The sequence below is a fragment of the Vipera berus genome (genome assembly GCF_964194415.1).
Source record: "Vipera berus genome assembly, chromosome: 1".
Classification (NCBI taxonomy): domain Eukaryota; kingdom Metazoa; phylum Chordata; class Lepidosauria; order Squamata; family Viperidae; genus Vipera; species Vipera berus.
In genome coordinates this window covers 351,421,714-351,439,164 of record NC_138202.1, presented here as the reverse complement: position 1 = coordinate 351,439,164, position 17,451 = coordinate 351,421,714, and the positions used below count along the sequence as shown (strand labels likewise).

The following is a 17,451-nucleotide window of genomic DNA, read 5'->3' as shown; positions in this document are numbered from 1 at the left end:
TAATGAAAGGAATTTGTCACGTAATACCAATTGGTCAAGCAGAAGGATGCTATTAATTTTCCATCCTTCTTTAGTTTCTCAGAAGCATCTAGCCGGCCACTGCAGGACAGAATACTGGATTCAGAGACTACTTTGCGCTCGTGACCTCCCGTCTAGACTACTGCAACGCTCTCTACATGGGGCTGCCCTTGAGGACCACTCGGAGGCTTCAGCTGGTGCAGAATGCGGCCGCGCGAGTTGATGGGGGTTTCCCGATACTCCCATGTAACACCTCTACTCCGCGAGCTGCATTGGCTTCCGGTTGCCCTCCGGGTGAGATTCAAGGTGCTGGTGATGACCTATAAAGCCCTGAATGGCTTGGGTCCGGGATATCTGAGGGAACACCTGCTGCCGGCATCAAGCTCCCTTCATCCTGTGCGCTCCCACAGGGAGGGTCTTCTCAGGGTGCCGCCAATAAAAGACTGTCAGCGGATAACACCCAGGGGAAGGGCCTTCTCTGTGGGTGCGCCTGCCCTCTGGAACCAGCTGCCCGTGGAGCTTAGGACTGCCCCCGACCTTCGCACATTTCGCCGGGACCTGAAGACCTGGCTCTTTGAGCTCTCCGGCCCAGGCTGAGAATTTTTAACTGGGGTTTTTAATTTTAGGGATGATTTAATCTTTTTAAATTTGTTTTTAACTTTTGTACTGGTTGTTTTAAATGCCCTGTAAACCGCCCTGAGTCCTTCGGGAAAGGGCGGTATATAAATTTAATAAAATATAAATATAAATACTTTGATCCAGCATATCTAAGTCCTTGGCATATATTTTTTCTTATTATATATTCACTCAATTTGGCCTTCCATTCCTGGGCATAAAAAAAAAATGAGCATGCATTGGAACTGACAGAAACATGTAAACACATCCAGAGGCTCGTCTAACTCCATTGCTGGGAAACTATATCTCTGCTCAAGTTTCTGCAAAGACAACCTGAAAAAGTTAGAAGCATGGGAAATAACGTACCTTTTCAAGACTATTGATAACTGCCAGTTGTGCTGCTTTCTTGAGAGTTTTGAACTTAAAGACTGTCTCTGTAAAAAAAATCAGAAAATGAGAATTCATATTGTAAGTCAGTCTTCATTTATCTGGCACCCTTGAATGTGTTGGGTTATAGTCCCCATCATCTGAAGGTAGCAATGTTAGGTTTCCAGGGGATAAACTAATTTACAGCCCAGCATACATGGAAGCGTTAACTGAGGAAAGCTTAGACCAGGGGTAGGCAACCTCGGCTCTTTTATGACTCATGGACTTCAACTCCCAGAATTACTGTCAGAATTACTGTCACGAGTCATAAAAGAGCCGAGGTTGCCTACCCCTGGCTTAGACCATGATAAGCCAAAAAACAAAGCCATTTGCTTTTATATATGTGGGCTTCCAATTTCAACAGTATCTTTTCCAAACATATAATCAGATCCACAGCTTTAAACTTTAAACTGTCAAGAACTTCATTGCGTACCTTGTAGTATACGCTTCAGTTTAATACAGTCCACACTGATGTATTGCAATAGCTCAATATCATGGACATCAGCGTTGTCTTCAGAGCACACTGTCAATTCCTGCAATCTGCAAAAATAAACATCCTTCTTAAAACAGAGGATAACGCTTGTGTGGTAAAGTGGGGAGGAATATATAAGGTGGTTTTGAGTCCACGAGTGCAAAGGAATTAAGGATCTCTCTTCAACCTATAGTTAGATTTTGTTGAGTATGTACAGACAATGCAACAGAGTTAGGGACTAAGGATTTGTCCACTTTGAAATGATTCAATACAGGCAGCCCCCGTATTGCTAACTCTGTCTTTAACTTGAATTTGTATGTCAGTCAGAATTTGTACTTAGAAGCAAACTGCCTGTTATTAAAAATGGCAACTGTCCTTCTGCGAGCCAGCCAACTACTGAAGCCACCCAGTGCTTTCAGTAACCATTAAAAATAGGCTGTATATTAAAACACGCACAGCTTCAGCAGTTCCTGAAAGTTTATCACGTTAGAAAGAAGAATGCCAACCACCATTTTCAGTAATATAGGCAGTTCAATTGTATTTAGGGGTTGTCCTTAAATCAGACTTTATTAATCTGGGGACTGATTGTATTTCCTTGTTTTATAAAGATGCTGATCACACACCCCTACTTGAATGGAATTGCCTGTTGATTTGACTAAGCCACCCTACCATAAAACCGTTTCTTGATTTAAATCTATTAAACATTTTCATTAGGGTGTTTATAACCCCGCCTATTTTATAAAGTGCAGTGAGACATTTTACTGTGTCTATTACTCCTGCGTAGGAGATATGTATGTAGGCTATGCTCTCCCCCTGCACAGACCATGTGCTGCATATGAAATATTATATCAATTACTTCTAAATTTTGACATACAGCGGCAAGTAGACCAACACTTTGGCCTGTGGCATAGACCCATGACTTTCCCATACAATGAAATGTCTTGACTCAAACCTTTGTTCTACAAATATGAAGAGAAAAGTACACTCAATTAATAGAAATTGTAATGGCATGTAGGAAAGTCCTTGGGAGAGAGGATGAAGGGATGGTGCCAAGGGAATGGTCAGATAAAAGGGCGCTTAGCCCACAGCTGCATAGTGGGTAGGTCAAGAAGCTCAGAAGAGACCCTCCCTAACTTCTCAGGATGTAAAGGAGAGGGCAAGAGAACGGTACTTTCAGAATAGCAGGATTCTGTTAAGGTACAATGAAGTACATTACAATGAAGTAGAATTAGCTCATCTGGTAATGAATCCTATCTGGTTAACCCAGTAAGGCCGACAGCAGTACAGTCTTAAGTAAAGATGAAAGTAAAGGTTTCTCCTGCCCAGTTGTGTCTGACTCTAGGGGCGGTGCTCTTCTCAAGTTTCTTAGCCAAGGGAGCCAGCTTTTCCAAAGATGCTTCTGTGGTCTTGTGGCCACCTTCCCACCCAAGTGGCATCTATTTATCTACTTGCATTACAATGTTTTGAACTGCTAGGTTGGCAAGAGCTGGAGCTAGCTAGCATCATACACAGCTCGGGTCTAGAACCTGGGCTGTTGACTTTCCAGCTGACAAGCCCAACATCTTTAAACGCTGAGCCACTGCGTCCCCTACAGTGTATGTGCTATTAGTTTATATGCAATAAACCCCAAGTCACTACTGAATTTTCCACGAGTACAGTTCCTTGATACTCTTCGCAGCTCCATAATGAAGCCTGCCAAAAAAGCAAAACTTCCAACCATTCATTCCTTGACCCCAATTCAATTAACTGTATAATTAAATTTACATGTGTCTTCTCTTGCTTGTCTCACTTTCTAAATGACCCGTGCTCTGGCCAGGGAGCTACAAATAACTGAATCAGATATTCTATGTCAGTTGAAAAAAACCTGGTTGCCTAAGTCTCAAATCTACAGAGGCATATCTGAAAACAGAAACACTAAGGGAGTTGTTAATTTCATCCAGGCACAAAAATATTTAATTACTCCTCCCTGACATGGGAATGTGATGGAAACCCCTCTGCAGATCTTAAAGCAGAAGCACGGTTCTCCAGAGAAGCAATAGCAATATTGCACTTGCAGATGGGAGCCAAATGGCCACCTCTTTAATGTCTATGCAACTGAGATCACAAATTGAAAGCATCAATTGAAATCAACCCCACTCAACCAATGCAGCTAAGATGAGGAAAGAGGATGCCTAATGACATGATTCAAGAAACATATTTATTTCCCTCTACCCCCACTCCTGTGAATATAGGGTGACATGATAGTAGTGGTCCAGTATCTAAGGGTCTGCCACAAAGAAGGGGGAGGGGTGTCAACCTATTTTCCAAAATACCAGAAGGCAAGACAAGAAACAACGGATGGAAACTAATCAAGGAGAGCTCCAACCTAGAAATAAGGAGAAGTTTCCTGACAATGAATCAGAAGAATTCATAGACTTGTCTCCAGAAGTTGTGGGTGCTCCATCACTGGAGGTTTTTAAGAGGAGTTTGGATGGTTTTCTGACTGAGCAGGGGGTTGGACTTGAAGACCGCCAAGGTCCTTCCAACTCCATTATTCTATCTTCTATCTTCTACCTCCAAAGTCCCTTCCAACTCTGTAATTCTGAATGCAGTGTCATCTATACTAGACACAAGCCGTTGCCATTAAGACATTTAGCATGAAGGGAAAATGCCACTTCTTTCACACCAGATGCGTAAAGCAATTCTTTGGAACAGATGGTATGAAAGATCTTCAAAGTTTAGCTGACATAGCCTTTAATCATAGATCTGTCACTGTGATGACTAGGGCCTGAAGCTGTTCTGACCCTGAACATATTTCCACAGAAAAACTTTGCCTAACCCCATGCCGTTTGGGTGCACTGGAAACTACATTTCCCAGAATTTTCAGTCAACGTGGCCAATTGTGTGGGTACAAAATGTGGAAGGAGCTTGCCCACAAGTGGCATCAGTTTTGGATGCACCCAGCCATGAAAGCTTATATTTTAGAGAAAATACTAGTGAGATTGCTTCTCGCTATCATATCTAGAACTTAGGATGCCCAGTCAACTCTTCCCTTTTTTGCTTTCCTAGGAAAATAGCCATACTTTCAGATAAAGGACTGCCTTGTGATCACCAACCATTTTAATTTCTTTAGGAAGAATATAAGTATAGAACTATTCTAAGCAGTAGTTTATTTAATATATTATTAAATATAAATTTTTATAGGCTGGCAACTTGCCACATAATTTTCAGTTAAGAACAGGCCAGTTGGCCCATTTTCAAATATTAATAATAGTTTAAATGGAATCCTAGAATGGACAATTTTATTAATACTCTCCAATTCAACCCCACTGCTGGTCAAAAAAGATACAAGAAAGCAGTCTTCTTCAGATCAAGAAGCTTGTCTGTCAGGATCTTCTAGTTTAACTATGGAGTTCAAATGGTAATAACAGAGCCTGAGATTTCCATTATAAGCCACAACAGTTGTTAGTCAAGGCACCCAAAAGAGCCCTGGTGGCGCAGTGGTTAGAATGCAGTACTGCAGATATCATTAGTACAGATTTCAAATTGCTACCATAAATATTTCCTCTCTTTTCCCCTTCATATACACTGTCTATTTGTAAATTAAAAGACAAGTTTTATCCTATCCATCACATAGAAAATAACTTTCTTACATATATCCATAGTTTTTTAGTTTACACATATGGCAATTGTTTTAACATACAATCGTTTAGACAATCAATGACCTAATAGATTTTTCAATTTTAATTTCCACTAACATTTAGATTTAACGTTTGATATTTATCATCCCCAAGATTTTTAGTATACTGCCAATTCATCTATCACCATTCCTCACAAAATCTAATATTCAAACTACACATCGCGTTTACTTAACTTCTCACCCTCTATGTCAACAAGTTAAGGATACAATATGATATCCTTCCTTTTTGCTAATTTTCAGTTGTTTTTTTAAGTAGTAATCAAAATTTCTTTTTATTTCAATATTTAATACTTCCTCTCTTCCTCTTTATATCTGCTATCTCTTGCTTAAACTAATAGTTTTCATTTTTAACATTCCATATAGACCTATTTATACTACTATAAATTACTACTACCCAGCCTCCACGTTGCTTTTCAAATATGTGAATGTAATTATTAGAAAATCAATAAAAATTGTACACAAAAAAAACAACAGAATGCAGTACTGCAGGCTAATTCTGCTGACTGCCGGCTGCCAGCAATTCGGCAGTTGAATTCTCACCACCTTAAGGTTGACTCAGCCTTCCATCTTTCCAGTAAAATGAGGACCCAGATTGTTGGGGCCAAGATGCTGACTCTGAAAACTGCTTAGAGAGCTGTAAAATGGTGTCTAAGTGCTATTGCTATGACCAGACCTTATTTTGACTTTTTTTCCCCGCAGTAGTCGTTTATTCCTAAGGGCAAGTTTGAAGGAGACTCTAAGTATACAGTAGTTTGTCTCCCAGCCCCATTTCCACTTTCATTTTTGAAGGAGAAAACAAATCACACCAAACTTGGGCTGCTGACCATCAGATCTCAGTTGTACAGTCTTGAAACGGGCCATGCAAAGCCCAAAGGCTGTCAGTCTTTTTCAAGGATAGGCAGTATGGAGCGGAAATGAGACTTAAGCGTTGATGGCCTCTGTGACAGAAATCAATCATGTTAGTGAGCTCTATTGTTTTCACTGCTGCACTTTTCAATTCTTTCTACTCATCTTCACGTGTGCCCTTTCAAATGACTAAATTAATGTAAACCTTCACTGATAATTGAAATCCAGGCAAACAGCATACTATAAATGGTTGACAAGGACAGAGGAGACAAGCTATCTTGGGCAGCAATATCTTGATTCATTCAACAATTTCGTGATCCTATTTGACTACAGAGGATGCCAGCACGACTTCAGTGACATTTTTAAGAATGACCCAGAGGTAAGAGCTCTTCAAGCACTCACCTGGTAGAGATACGGCTGAACACTGCATTAAAATTGTTGCAGCTGAGAGAAAAGAGAACCCCAGAGGCAGAATTGCGTAGATCTGTAGCATGTTGATTCCCTTCGCGGTAGGTGTGGATGAAATGGCAGATCTCTGGCAACAGTTGCTTGACCAACATTGTCTCATCCAGCCGCATGGTGTCTTTGGGTTGCTGGAAGACAAAAGTTGAGATGGAATCGCCTTGAGGCATTTCCATAGCTCTGATACTCCAGAGACCAAGGAAGTGTCCTTTGCTAATTAGGTATCCAAGTATTTTTCTGCAGGAAAGCTACAGAAATGTTCAAAAGCACAGCTGATTTAAAACCTCTACTCTTCCAGTTATTTACCTCAACTATGTGTGCTTCTAGGACCCAGTTGGGAATGTCTCTGTTAACCATGTGCTGTAGCCATGTTAGCTGTCTTTCCACACACCACAAGAGAGGCTGGAAGATCAATATTTCTCCTGGAAACTGGGTGGGTGAAAACTGGAACTGCTACAGAGACAGTTTCTAGAGAGGACTCTAGGAAAAAGGGTCATTTAAATCCCCAGTGTTTCACTGACATAGCTAATTTATTTGCTTACTTACTAGGGCACAGACTCTACACTCTTTCAATTCAGAGGGATTGATTGAGAGAAATATTTTAATTGCACACATGTCTATGGAGATTTTCAATTATCCAGATCATGTTGCCCCAAAGGAGCTGTTTAAAAGCCATCTGGACCTTCTTGGGTTTTTTTTCCCCCTTGAAAGGGTTTCACCAAGCTTCTTGGATGTGAAGCAAAACATTTTCAAGATTAAAAAAAAAACCAAGAAAGTCCAGTTGCCTTTTGAACAGCACCTTTAATTGCAAACAGAACTGGAGCTATCTAAAGCTAAATCTAAATTAGGATTAGTTGACTGATTCAACCGACTTTGTTTCCTTATTCACACAATGTCCTGGCCACATCCGGCATGCTCCAATTAAACTTGATATATGAACAAGGCCACTCTAATGTCTGTAATATTGGGAAATATCTTAGCTAATTGTAGAAAAATACAGCACATGGGCCACGCTCACATCAGGATAATTTGCCGCAGGAATTGATGCTGTCTCTTCAGAAACCTTTAAGATGGCTGAGGAAAGCAAAACGAGACACTTTGATCCTTTTAACGTAGCACCCCACTGTAGAGGAAACTGTACATTTCTCTCTTTATCCACATAAGGACTAGTTTTCTACAGCAAGTCAGATGGGCTAAAATGGAATCAGCCAGCTTGCAGTTCAACATATTACGAGACACTCATTCACTGCCTTAGCATGCTATGTGAACCAAACTACTGGCGCCAAGCCAAAACATAGTTTAATCTCAGGGCCATAGCATCATATGTGAAAGCAATAGTGACTTTTGTTAATAGAGTATGTATTTAGGATTAATAATGTGGCATAGCTTTCTAGGAATCCTCTAAAAGGAGATGTTATTTTTATTCCCTTCAGATGCTGGTTGTATCCCTAAATTATGCTCCTTTTTTCCAGCTAGCCAAGTAGATAAAATAACTGCATAGTGCCTTTCTTTCCATTAGTTTTGCAGTCTCTTTGAAAGAAAAAAGATCAGAAAGGATAACAGCAAAATGAAGAATAGTATTTAAAGCAGGTATGGGCAACTATGACTACTTTTAATGATCACAAGTTGCAAAGTTGCCATAGTTGCCTACCCAATTTAGAACATCTGTCTGCCTGGAAGCATTTCTGCTTCTTGTGGGAGGGAACAAGACTGACAAGAGACACTGTCAAGGAAGAGGATACAGGTAGTCATCAACTTATGACCAATTGCTTAGCTACTGCCTGAAGTCAAGACGCCCCCCCCAAAACTGCAACTTATGATGCAGTTCCAAAGTTACAGGATCTGCCCAACCCTGGTCACGTGACTACATTCTTGGCACACGGCAACCAGCTTCTCTTTAATAATAATAATAATAATAATAATAATAATAATAATAATAATAATAATAATAATAATAATAATAATAATAATAATAATAATAATAATAATTTTATTTATATACCGCCCTTCTCCCGAAGGAGTCAGGGCGGTGAACAGGGCAAATGTATAAAATACAAAAAATACAAAAGTTAAAAGGAATTAAACGTTGTCTGGAAGCGGTACAGATTTGGATGGGAGAAAACAGGCTTCGACTCAACCCGGCCAAGACTGAGTGGCTGTACATACCGTCATCTCGTTTAGTCCAAGAGGTTCCATCTCTGACTATAGGAGGAGAGATGTTACCTCCCATTGATAAAGCACGCAATCTGGGCGTCCTCCTAGATTCACGACTCAGTTTTGAAGATCACATCGGAACCGTGGCTAGGGGGGCATTTGCCCAGATTCGTCTTATATACCAATTACGCCCCTTTTTGGACCGAGATGCCCTACGTACAGTCACCCACGCACTCGTTACCTCCCGTATTGATTACTGTAATGCTCTCTACATGGGGCTGCCCTTAAAGACCACCCGGAGGCTTCAGCTGGTGCAGAATGCAGCTGCGCGGGTTGTGATGGGAGCTTCCCGATACTCCCATATTACACCCCTCCTGCGGGAGCTGCATTGGCTACCAGTTGCCCTCCGGGTGAGATTTAAGGTGCTGGTACTTACCTTTAAAGCCCTACATGGCTTAGGTCCGGGATACTTGCAGGACCATCTGCTGCCGGGAACAAATTCCCATCGTCCAGTACGCTCACACAGAGAAGGCCTCCTCAGGGTACCGTCAGCTAGGCAATGTCGGCTGGCGACCCCCAGGGGGAGGGCCTTCTCTGTGGGAGCACCAACCCTATGGAATCAGCTTCCCCCTGAGCTTCGGATAGCCCAAAACCTCCAATCCTTTCGCCGCGGCCTCAAAACACACCTGTTCCACCAAGCTGACCTAGACTGACAGGCATCTTAATTAATTTATATTTAGTATTTTTAATTCATTTTTAAATTCTCTAATTTTTTATTGCACTGATGTTCTCAATTTCATTTATCTTGATTTATGCACTTATTATATGTTTTATTGTGAGCCGCCCTGAGTCCTTCAGGAGATAGGGCGGGATATAAATCCCATCAATAAATAAATAAATAAATAAAAAACAATAAATACAAATGTTAAGAACAATAAAAAAACCAATCCCCCCCCCATCAGGCCAAGCCGGCTTGTTCAAATAAATGCGCATTTGCAGTGTCCTGTGGTCACATGACCACAATTTACATTACACACACACACACAGAGAGAGAGAGAGAGAGAGAGAGAGAGAGAGAGATTAACTGGTCTTTATGTTCATTTTCTGGGGGCGGGAAGTGCCCCATAGCAAACTTAAATGCTTTAAAAAAAAAGATTGCAAAATTGAGTGTGATCATGTGACGATCCACTTTATGACTGTCACAAATTTACGAGCTTAATTACCAGGCTCAATTACGGTTGTAGGTCAAGAACTGCCTGTAGTCAGTTCAATGCCTATATAGCCCTATGCAACCAGACAGCTCCAGTTAGCCTTGTATTTATTCGGCTTGAATTTGCAGGCTAAAATAAGGCTCCTTGGGGTGCTACCCTGCACGGCCAGAGAGTGGGTAAACAGTAACTAAAGCAAACAAAAGCCTTTTCAGTGGCGACCCCTTCCCAGCAGAGCACCCTCCCCAGGGACGCTCAGTTAACGCAAAGCCTGGGCAGGAAGACCAGATTTCACCTGCCCAGATTTTCAAACTACTTCCTTTTTATGGAAATTTAATGCTTCCCATCAATTCTACTTGCACTGGGTTCTTTTACCGTGGTTTTTATTTCCCCCCCCCTTTGGAAATTCTAGTGTAAATAATTAATTCAAGCCCTGGGGGGAGCCAGGTAGAAGCGCCGTGGAAAAGTACAATGCATTCAAAGGACTAGAAACGGCATATGCTAGATTGCTCTGTTCCTCAGAGAAAGGTGCAATTTAGTTTCCCAACACTATTTACAATTACAGGTAGCACCTTTTCTGTCCGGGGGCCCCCTGCCCCTCCCAAATTAAATAGCAACCAAGTCGAAAGAATCATCAGCAGAAGTAAACATCAACAGAAAGTAGGAAAAAAATTTTTTATTCCACTCCAAGCTGAGATGAGACCAAGTGGTTGGCAATGCAGTTAGCATCATCGGTTTGGGACAAGAGTTGAGATTTCTGAAAAGATCTGTATCCAAATACAAAACAAAAGTCTTCAAAGTTGGGCTTGCAGCATCATACTATATTTTGGGTGAGTCATTAAGTAGCGTGGAAGGAAAAGCTGGCAATGGTTCGCAGGAGCGCTTCCGTTTCTTTTTTCCCCGGGCAAGGGGAAAACGACAGTCAAAGAGCACTAGTCCAGGGCTTTTTTCAACCAGTGGTACGGGTACCACCTGTGGTACATTGGCACCTGGCAGGTGGTACGCGACCAGCCTAGCAAAGTGGTAGCGGGGGAGGGGAATTTATTATTTTATTATATTTATATACCGCCCTTCTCCCGAAGGACTCAGGGCGGTGAACAGGGCACATATAAATAGAAAATACAAAAATTAAAAAGGATTAAATAATAGCCCAGATAAAAACAATAACAATGTAAAAAACCCCATTAAAAAACCTAAAATCCCCCATCAGGCCAGGCCAGCTTGTTCAAATAAATGGGTCTTCAGACCGCGTCGGAAGGAGCGAAGGTCCGGTGCCATCTGGAGCTCGACCGGCAGCTGGTTCCATAAAGCCGGAGCGCCCACAGAGAAGGCCCTCCCCCTGGGGGCCACCAGCCGACATTCTCTGACTGGAGGCACCCTGAGGAGGCCCTCTCTGTGGGAACGCAACTGGCAACCAATGCAGCTCGCGGAGCAAAGGTATAACATGGGAGTACCGGGAAACTCCCAACACAACTCTCGCGGCTGCATTCTGTACCAGTTGGAGCCTCCGAGTGGTTTTCAAGGGAAGCCCCATGTAGAGAGCATTGCAGTAGTCCAGACGAGAGGTCACGAGCGCATGAGTGACCGTACACAGGGCATCCCTGTCCAGATAGGGCCGCAACTGGCGCACCAGGCGAACCTGGGCGAAAGCCCCCCTAGTCACGGCCACTATATGGTCTTCCAGAGTAAGCCGTGAATCTAGGAGGACTCCCAAGTTGCGAGCCCTATCTACGGGGGATAAAAACTCACCCCCCATAGAAAGAGGTGGAATATTCTGAATGTCCCGGGATGCCGGAATGCACAGCCACTCAGTCTTGTCAGGGTTGAGCTGAAGTCTGTTCCTCCCCATCCAGACCCGGACCGCCTCCAGGCAACGGGACATCACGTCGAGGGCATCACTGGGGTGGTTTGGGGTCGAAATGAAAAGCTGGGTATCATCGGCGTACTGATGATACCCAACTCCAAAACCACGAATGATCTCACCCAGCGGTTTCATGTAGATGTTGAACAGGAGAGGCGAGAGGACCGACCCCTGAGGAACTCCACAAACGAGAGACCTTGGGGTCAACCTCTGCCCCCCTGCCAACACCGACTGCGAGCGTCCCAGGAGATAGAAGGAGAACCACCGAAGAACTGTGCCTCCCACTCCCAATGAGCTGAACCTGTGGCAGCACCGCACAAGCCTGAGCGAGAGACGGCTGGAGCTGCAGGGCTGTCAGGGCTCAGTGAAAGCGCCAGGATCAGCGCTTCTTCGGGGCTGTCGGAGCCCAGAAGCGCCGATCAGCTGGAATGTTGCAGCATCTCCAGGGTCTTGTGATTTACATTGATCCTTGGCAACTGATTCATATTTATGATGGTCACAGTGTCACAGGGTCATGTGAAGTGATCAAAACTTGCTGCAAACCACCCAGCAGATGGGGGGAATAAAAACCAAACACCACCACCACCACCACCCTCGCTGCCAATCCTCAACAGAAATGCTCACAACAATGAAAACCTCGGACAGGAGGAAGAGCACCGCCGGGCGAGCAGGCAGGTGTCTTGCTCGGCTGTGGCTTGGGGGGGGGCACTTTTTTCAGTGCCACTGTAACTTCAAACAGTCACTAAGCCAACTGTTGTAAGTTGAGGACTACCTGTACTTCATCACTTTTTTCCCTTTCTTTTTTTGGTCATCAAGTTTTTGACACCTTGCTAGGCGACTGGTGGTAACTCGGATATTGCCATATCCTAAAAGTGGTACAATGGGTGAAAAGGTTGAAAAGCCCTGCACTAGACCATACCTGGGAAAGGGAAAGGGAAAGAGGAAGGGAAGGGAAAAGAAAGGGAAAGGGAAGGAAGGGCAAGGGAAAGGAAAAGAGAAGGAAGGAGAATGAGAAGGAAAAGAGAAAAGAGAAAGGGAAGGAAGGGGAAGCAAAAGGGAACAGAGGAAAGGAAAGTGAGGACTCTGTTGCCTGTAGAATAAGGTGCAACTCAAAAACCAAGCGAAGAGCAGACATGGGCTTCAGCAAGTCTGCAGCAGCTGAGTTGAAAAATAAAGCACAGCCCATCGACTTCAGAGATGCTGGCAGCACAGCCCATCGACTTCAGAGATGCTGACAGCTATGCCCAGCTGCTGGTAAAGCACCCTCCTTCAACCACCATCTCCAAAAAAAGTAACAGACTGAGGGACTGTACAAAGCCAATGCTTCAGCAGCAGGTCAGATCATCATCCGATAGCAAGAGAGGCCAACTAACTTGAAGATGACTGAACAATAGCTCAAGACAAGCATTTGGATCAATATAAGAAGGGGAGGGACCACCTTGCCACAGGTGTATACTGTAGGCCACCCAACCAAAAAGAGGAAAGAGATGAACTCTTTGCTAGTCAGTTAACTAAGGTGTGTATGCAGGAATTACAATAGCAATGGGGGACTTTAATTACCCTGACATCAATTTACAATCGTTCTTGCCACAGTTGTTAAGTGAATCACTGTGGTTGTTAAGTTAGTAACGTGGCCACCCATGTTAAATGAATTTGGCTTCCCCACTGACTTTGCTTACCAGAGGATTGTAAACGGTGATCATGTGACCCTAGGACACTAACAACTGTCATAAATACATGCCAGTTGCCAAGCATCTGAATTTTGATCGTGTGATCATCACACAACCATGGGGATGCTGCCATGGTCGTAAGTCACTTTTTCAGTGCCATTGTAACATTGAATGGTCACTAAACAAATGGTTGCAATTTGATGACTATCTGTATATACTGAACAGTTCCATGAGGATTGGACTATAACCATCCTTTCAATTTAAATTTATTTATTTATTTATTTATTTATTTATTTATTTATTTATTTATTTATTTATTTATTTATTTATTTTCTATACCGCCCTTCTCCCGAAGGATTCAGGGCGGTGTACAGGGCAATAAAATGCAATAAAAATACAATATACAAAAGTTAAGAATTAAACAGAATAGCCCAATTGCAGTAAAAGTTAATTAAAATTACAATTAAAATACCCCAAACCCATCAGACCAGGCCGGTTTGTTCAAATAGGTGAGTTTTCAGGTCACAGCGGAAGGAGCGAAGGTCAGGAGCCGTCCGGAGCACAACCGGTAAATGATTCCAAAGGTCTGGCGCACCCACAGAGAACGCCCTCCCCCTGGGGGCCGCCAGCCGACACTCTCTGACTGACGGCACCCTGAGGAGGCCCTCTGTGGGAGCGCACTGGACGAAGGGAAGTTGACGCCGGCAGCAGGTGCTCCCGTAAGTAATCCGGACCCATGCCATTTAGGGCTTTATAGGTCATCAACAGCACCTTGAATCTCACACGGAGGGCAACTGGAAGCCAATGCAGCTTGCGGAGTGGAGGTGTTACATGGGAGTATCGGGAGACCCCCAACACAACTCGCACAGCTGCATTCTGCACCAGTTGAAGCCTCCAAGTGGTCCTCAAGGGCAGCCCCATGTACAGAGCATTGCAGTAGTCTAAACGAGAGGTCACGAGCGCATGAGTGACTGTACGCAAGGCATCCCGGTCCAGATAGGGTCGCAACTGGCGCACCAGGCGAACCTGGGCAAAGGCCCCCCTATATGATCTTCCAGGGAGAGCTGTGAATCCAGGAGGACACCCAAGTTGCGAGCCCTATCTACAGGGGGTAATACCTCACCCCCCATGGTTAAAGATGGAATAACCTGAATTTCCCGAGATGCCGGCATGTACAACCACTCAGTCTTGTCGGGATTGAGCCGAAGCCTGTTCCTCCCCATCCAGACCCAAACCGCCTCCAGGCAACGAAACATCACATCGAGGGCATCACTGGGGTGGTTTGGGGTGGAGATGAAAAGCTGGGTATCATCAGCATACTGATGATACCCGACCCCAAAACCACGAATGATCTCACCCAGTGGCTTCATATAGATGTTGAACAGGAGAGACGAGAGGACCGACCCCTGAGGAACTCCACAAACGAGAGGCCTCGAGGCCGACCTCTTCCCTCCTGCCAGCATCGACTGCGAACGTCCCAGGAGGTAGGAGGAGAACCACTGGAGAACAGTGCCCTCCACTCCCAACCCCCTGAGACGCCGCAGTAAGATACCATGGTCGATGGTATCGAAAGCTGCTGAGAGGTCTAATAGGACTAGGACAGAGGAACAACCCCTGTCCCGAGCCCGCCAGAGATCATTCACCAACGCGACCAATGCCGTCTCCGTGCTGTACCCGGGCCTGAAGCCCGATTGGTACGGGTCCAGATAATCGGCTTCCTCCAGGAACAAAGCGAGCTGATGCGCCACCACACTCTCAACAACCTTCGCAAGAAAGTGAAGGTTGGAGACCGGACGATAGTTGTTTAAAACAGCCGAGTCCAGGGCAGGCTTCTTGAGGAGGGGTCTCACCACCGCCTCCTTCAAGGCAGCGGGAAAGCTACCCTCACTCAAAGAAGCAGTTATCACTGCCTGGAGCCAGCCTCGTGTCCCCTCCCGAGCTGCATAAACCAGCCAGGAGGGGCACAGGTCCAATAAACACGTGGTGGAGCTCAGCCTCCCCATGATCCTGTCCACATCTTCCAAAGTCACAGGATCGAACTCTTCCAAGATAACATCACCAAGACCGCCCATGTCACCACCGTCAGACTCTGCCCAGTCGGAGTCCAGACCGGTCCGGATCCGAGCGATTTTGTCCGACAGATGTTGGCTAAACTCCTTGGCACGACCCTGCAAGGGCTCCCTCCTCACCTCCGGGCGATTATCTGCAGACGCGATGAGGGTAGCAAAGTAATTAGACCTTGCCGTCCTCATCGTCGCGAGATAAGACCTCATAGAGGACCTTAGTCGCAATTGGTCGGATTCAGACCGGCTGGATCTCCAACAGCTCTCTAGGCCCCGTCTCCGACGCTTCATCTCCCGGAGCTCTACGGAGAACCATGGAGCCCACTGGGATCTGCGCCGGGTCAGGGGCCGCATGGGTACAACTCGGTCGAGTGCCTCCGTGGCTGCCTTTTCCCAGGCTTCCACCAGGGCATCGGCCGAGCTGTGAGCGAAGGCGGCAGGTGGGGACCCAAGCGCCACCTGGAACCGCTCAGGATCCATTAAGCGCCTAGGGCGGAACCATCTTGTTGGTTCCGTAACCCCACGACGGGGAGTGGCGAAATGGAAGACCAGCCGCAGGAGATGATGATCGGTCCATGACAGGGGCATAATAATTGGAGAACCCCCACCCAGATCATCTAACCATCGTCCAGATAGAAAAACAAAATCGAGCGTGTAACCCCCCCCCCATGAGTCGGGCCCTGAATTACTTGCATCAGGTCCATGGCCATCATGGAAGCCATGAACTCCCGAGCCAACTCAGATGATCCCCCCAGGGATGGCAGATTGAAGTCACCCAAAATCATAAATTTGGGGAACTCAATCACCAACCCCGAGAGGATATCGAGTAGCTCAGGCAGGGCTGCTGCTACGCGACAAGGCGAAAGGTACACCAGCAGCAAGCCCAACTGAGCCCTAGGGCCACATCTCAGGAGGAGAGACTCACACCCGGATATTTGGACAACGGTGGCCTCCCGCAGACATAAGGTCTCCCTCACAACTACCGCCACACCCCTGCCCCTACCCTGAGCCCGAGGCCGGTGAAGCACCCGGAAACCTGGTGGACAGAGATCAATCAGAGGGACACCACCCTCTGGGCCCAACCAGGTCTCCGTAATGCAAGCCAGGTCCGCACACTCCTCCTCAATCAAATCTCGGATGAGAGGAGCCTTATTAACTACGGACCTGGCATTAAAATACACAAGCCTGATATTGCATCAGTAGTTTGGGGTTCTATCTTGGTTTTCTGTAATGAACACAGCTGGGGGTTTAGTTCTTCTACGTAGTTGTCATTCAGGACAAGTCCAACAATATTGGGTGACCTCCTTGGTTCTTCCTGACTAATGAAATCTATCTAGGATTCACTATAAAATTGAACACCTAAATGTTCAGCTAATTGCCTTTCATAAGCCAATTGAAGGATTTGTTTTCAAACAATGAATTCTTCCAGGATCTCCTTAGTGTCAAAATAGTTGGCCGCGTAGGACTGGAAGCGACCATCAAAATAAAGTGTGGCTTAGCAACCATCTGATGGTGAAGAAAAAACAGACTTCACAAAGGAAAAAGGAAAGCAGAGCCTACACCCAGGAAGAGACTCTAGACCAGGTGTGTCCAACCTTGGCTACTTTAAGACTTGTGGACTTCAATTCCCAGAATTCTGGCTGAGGAATTCTGGAAGTCCTCAAGTCTTAAAAATTTGCCACAGTTGAACACTGAGCTCTAGACCATCAGAAGCCAATACAGGCCACCCGATTCTTACAGCCAGTTTAGTCAATGTGCAAATATTCTCAATTGGACCAACCTTCTCCAGATGCTTTGACATGCAACCAAGTCAACCCACATATCCTTCCTTCCTAGTTGTTTATGAAGATGGTGAAGTTTCTGCAAGGTGGGTAGATGAGGCTTGGGTTCAGATTCTGGATTTTTGGTAGCAAAGCAATAAGGGTCATTAATGATAAGCTCAGCCTCTCTGCATCTGTTCTCTTCAGTGCCTCATCT

The 17,451-nt window shown here is 45.0% G+C and overlaps 1 protein-coding gene across 1 annotated transcript in view; it reads right to left on the bottom strand.

Annotated features, from left to right (window-relative positions):
- NF1 (neurofibromin 1) overlaps positions 1-17,451 on the bottom strand; it is a 239,910-nt gene that overhangs the window by 203,451 nt on the left and 19,008 nt on the right. Inside the window, exons 4-6 of the mRNA XM_081346631.1 lie at positions 6,459-6,649; positions 1,493-1,599; positions 1,000-1,067 (exon numbers count right to left, since the gene is read on the bottom strand). Coding sequence (XP_081202757.1) covers positions 1,000-1,067; positions 1,493-1,599; positions 6,459-6,649 — 366 coding nt within the window. The remainder of the gene's footprint in view (positions 1-999; positions 1,068-1,492; positions 1,600-6,458; positions 6,650-17,451) is intronic.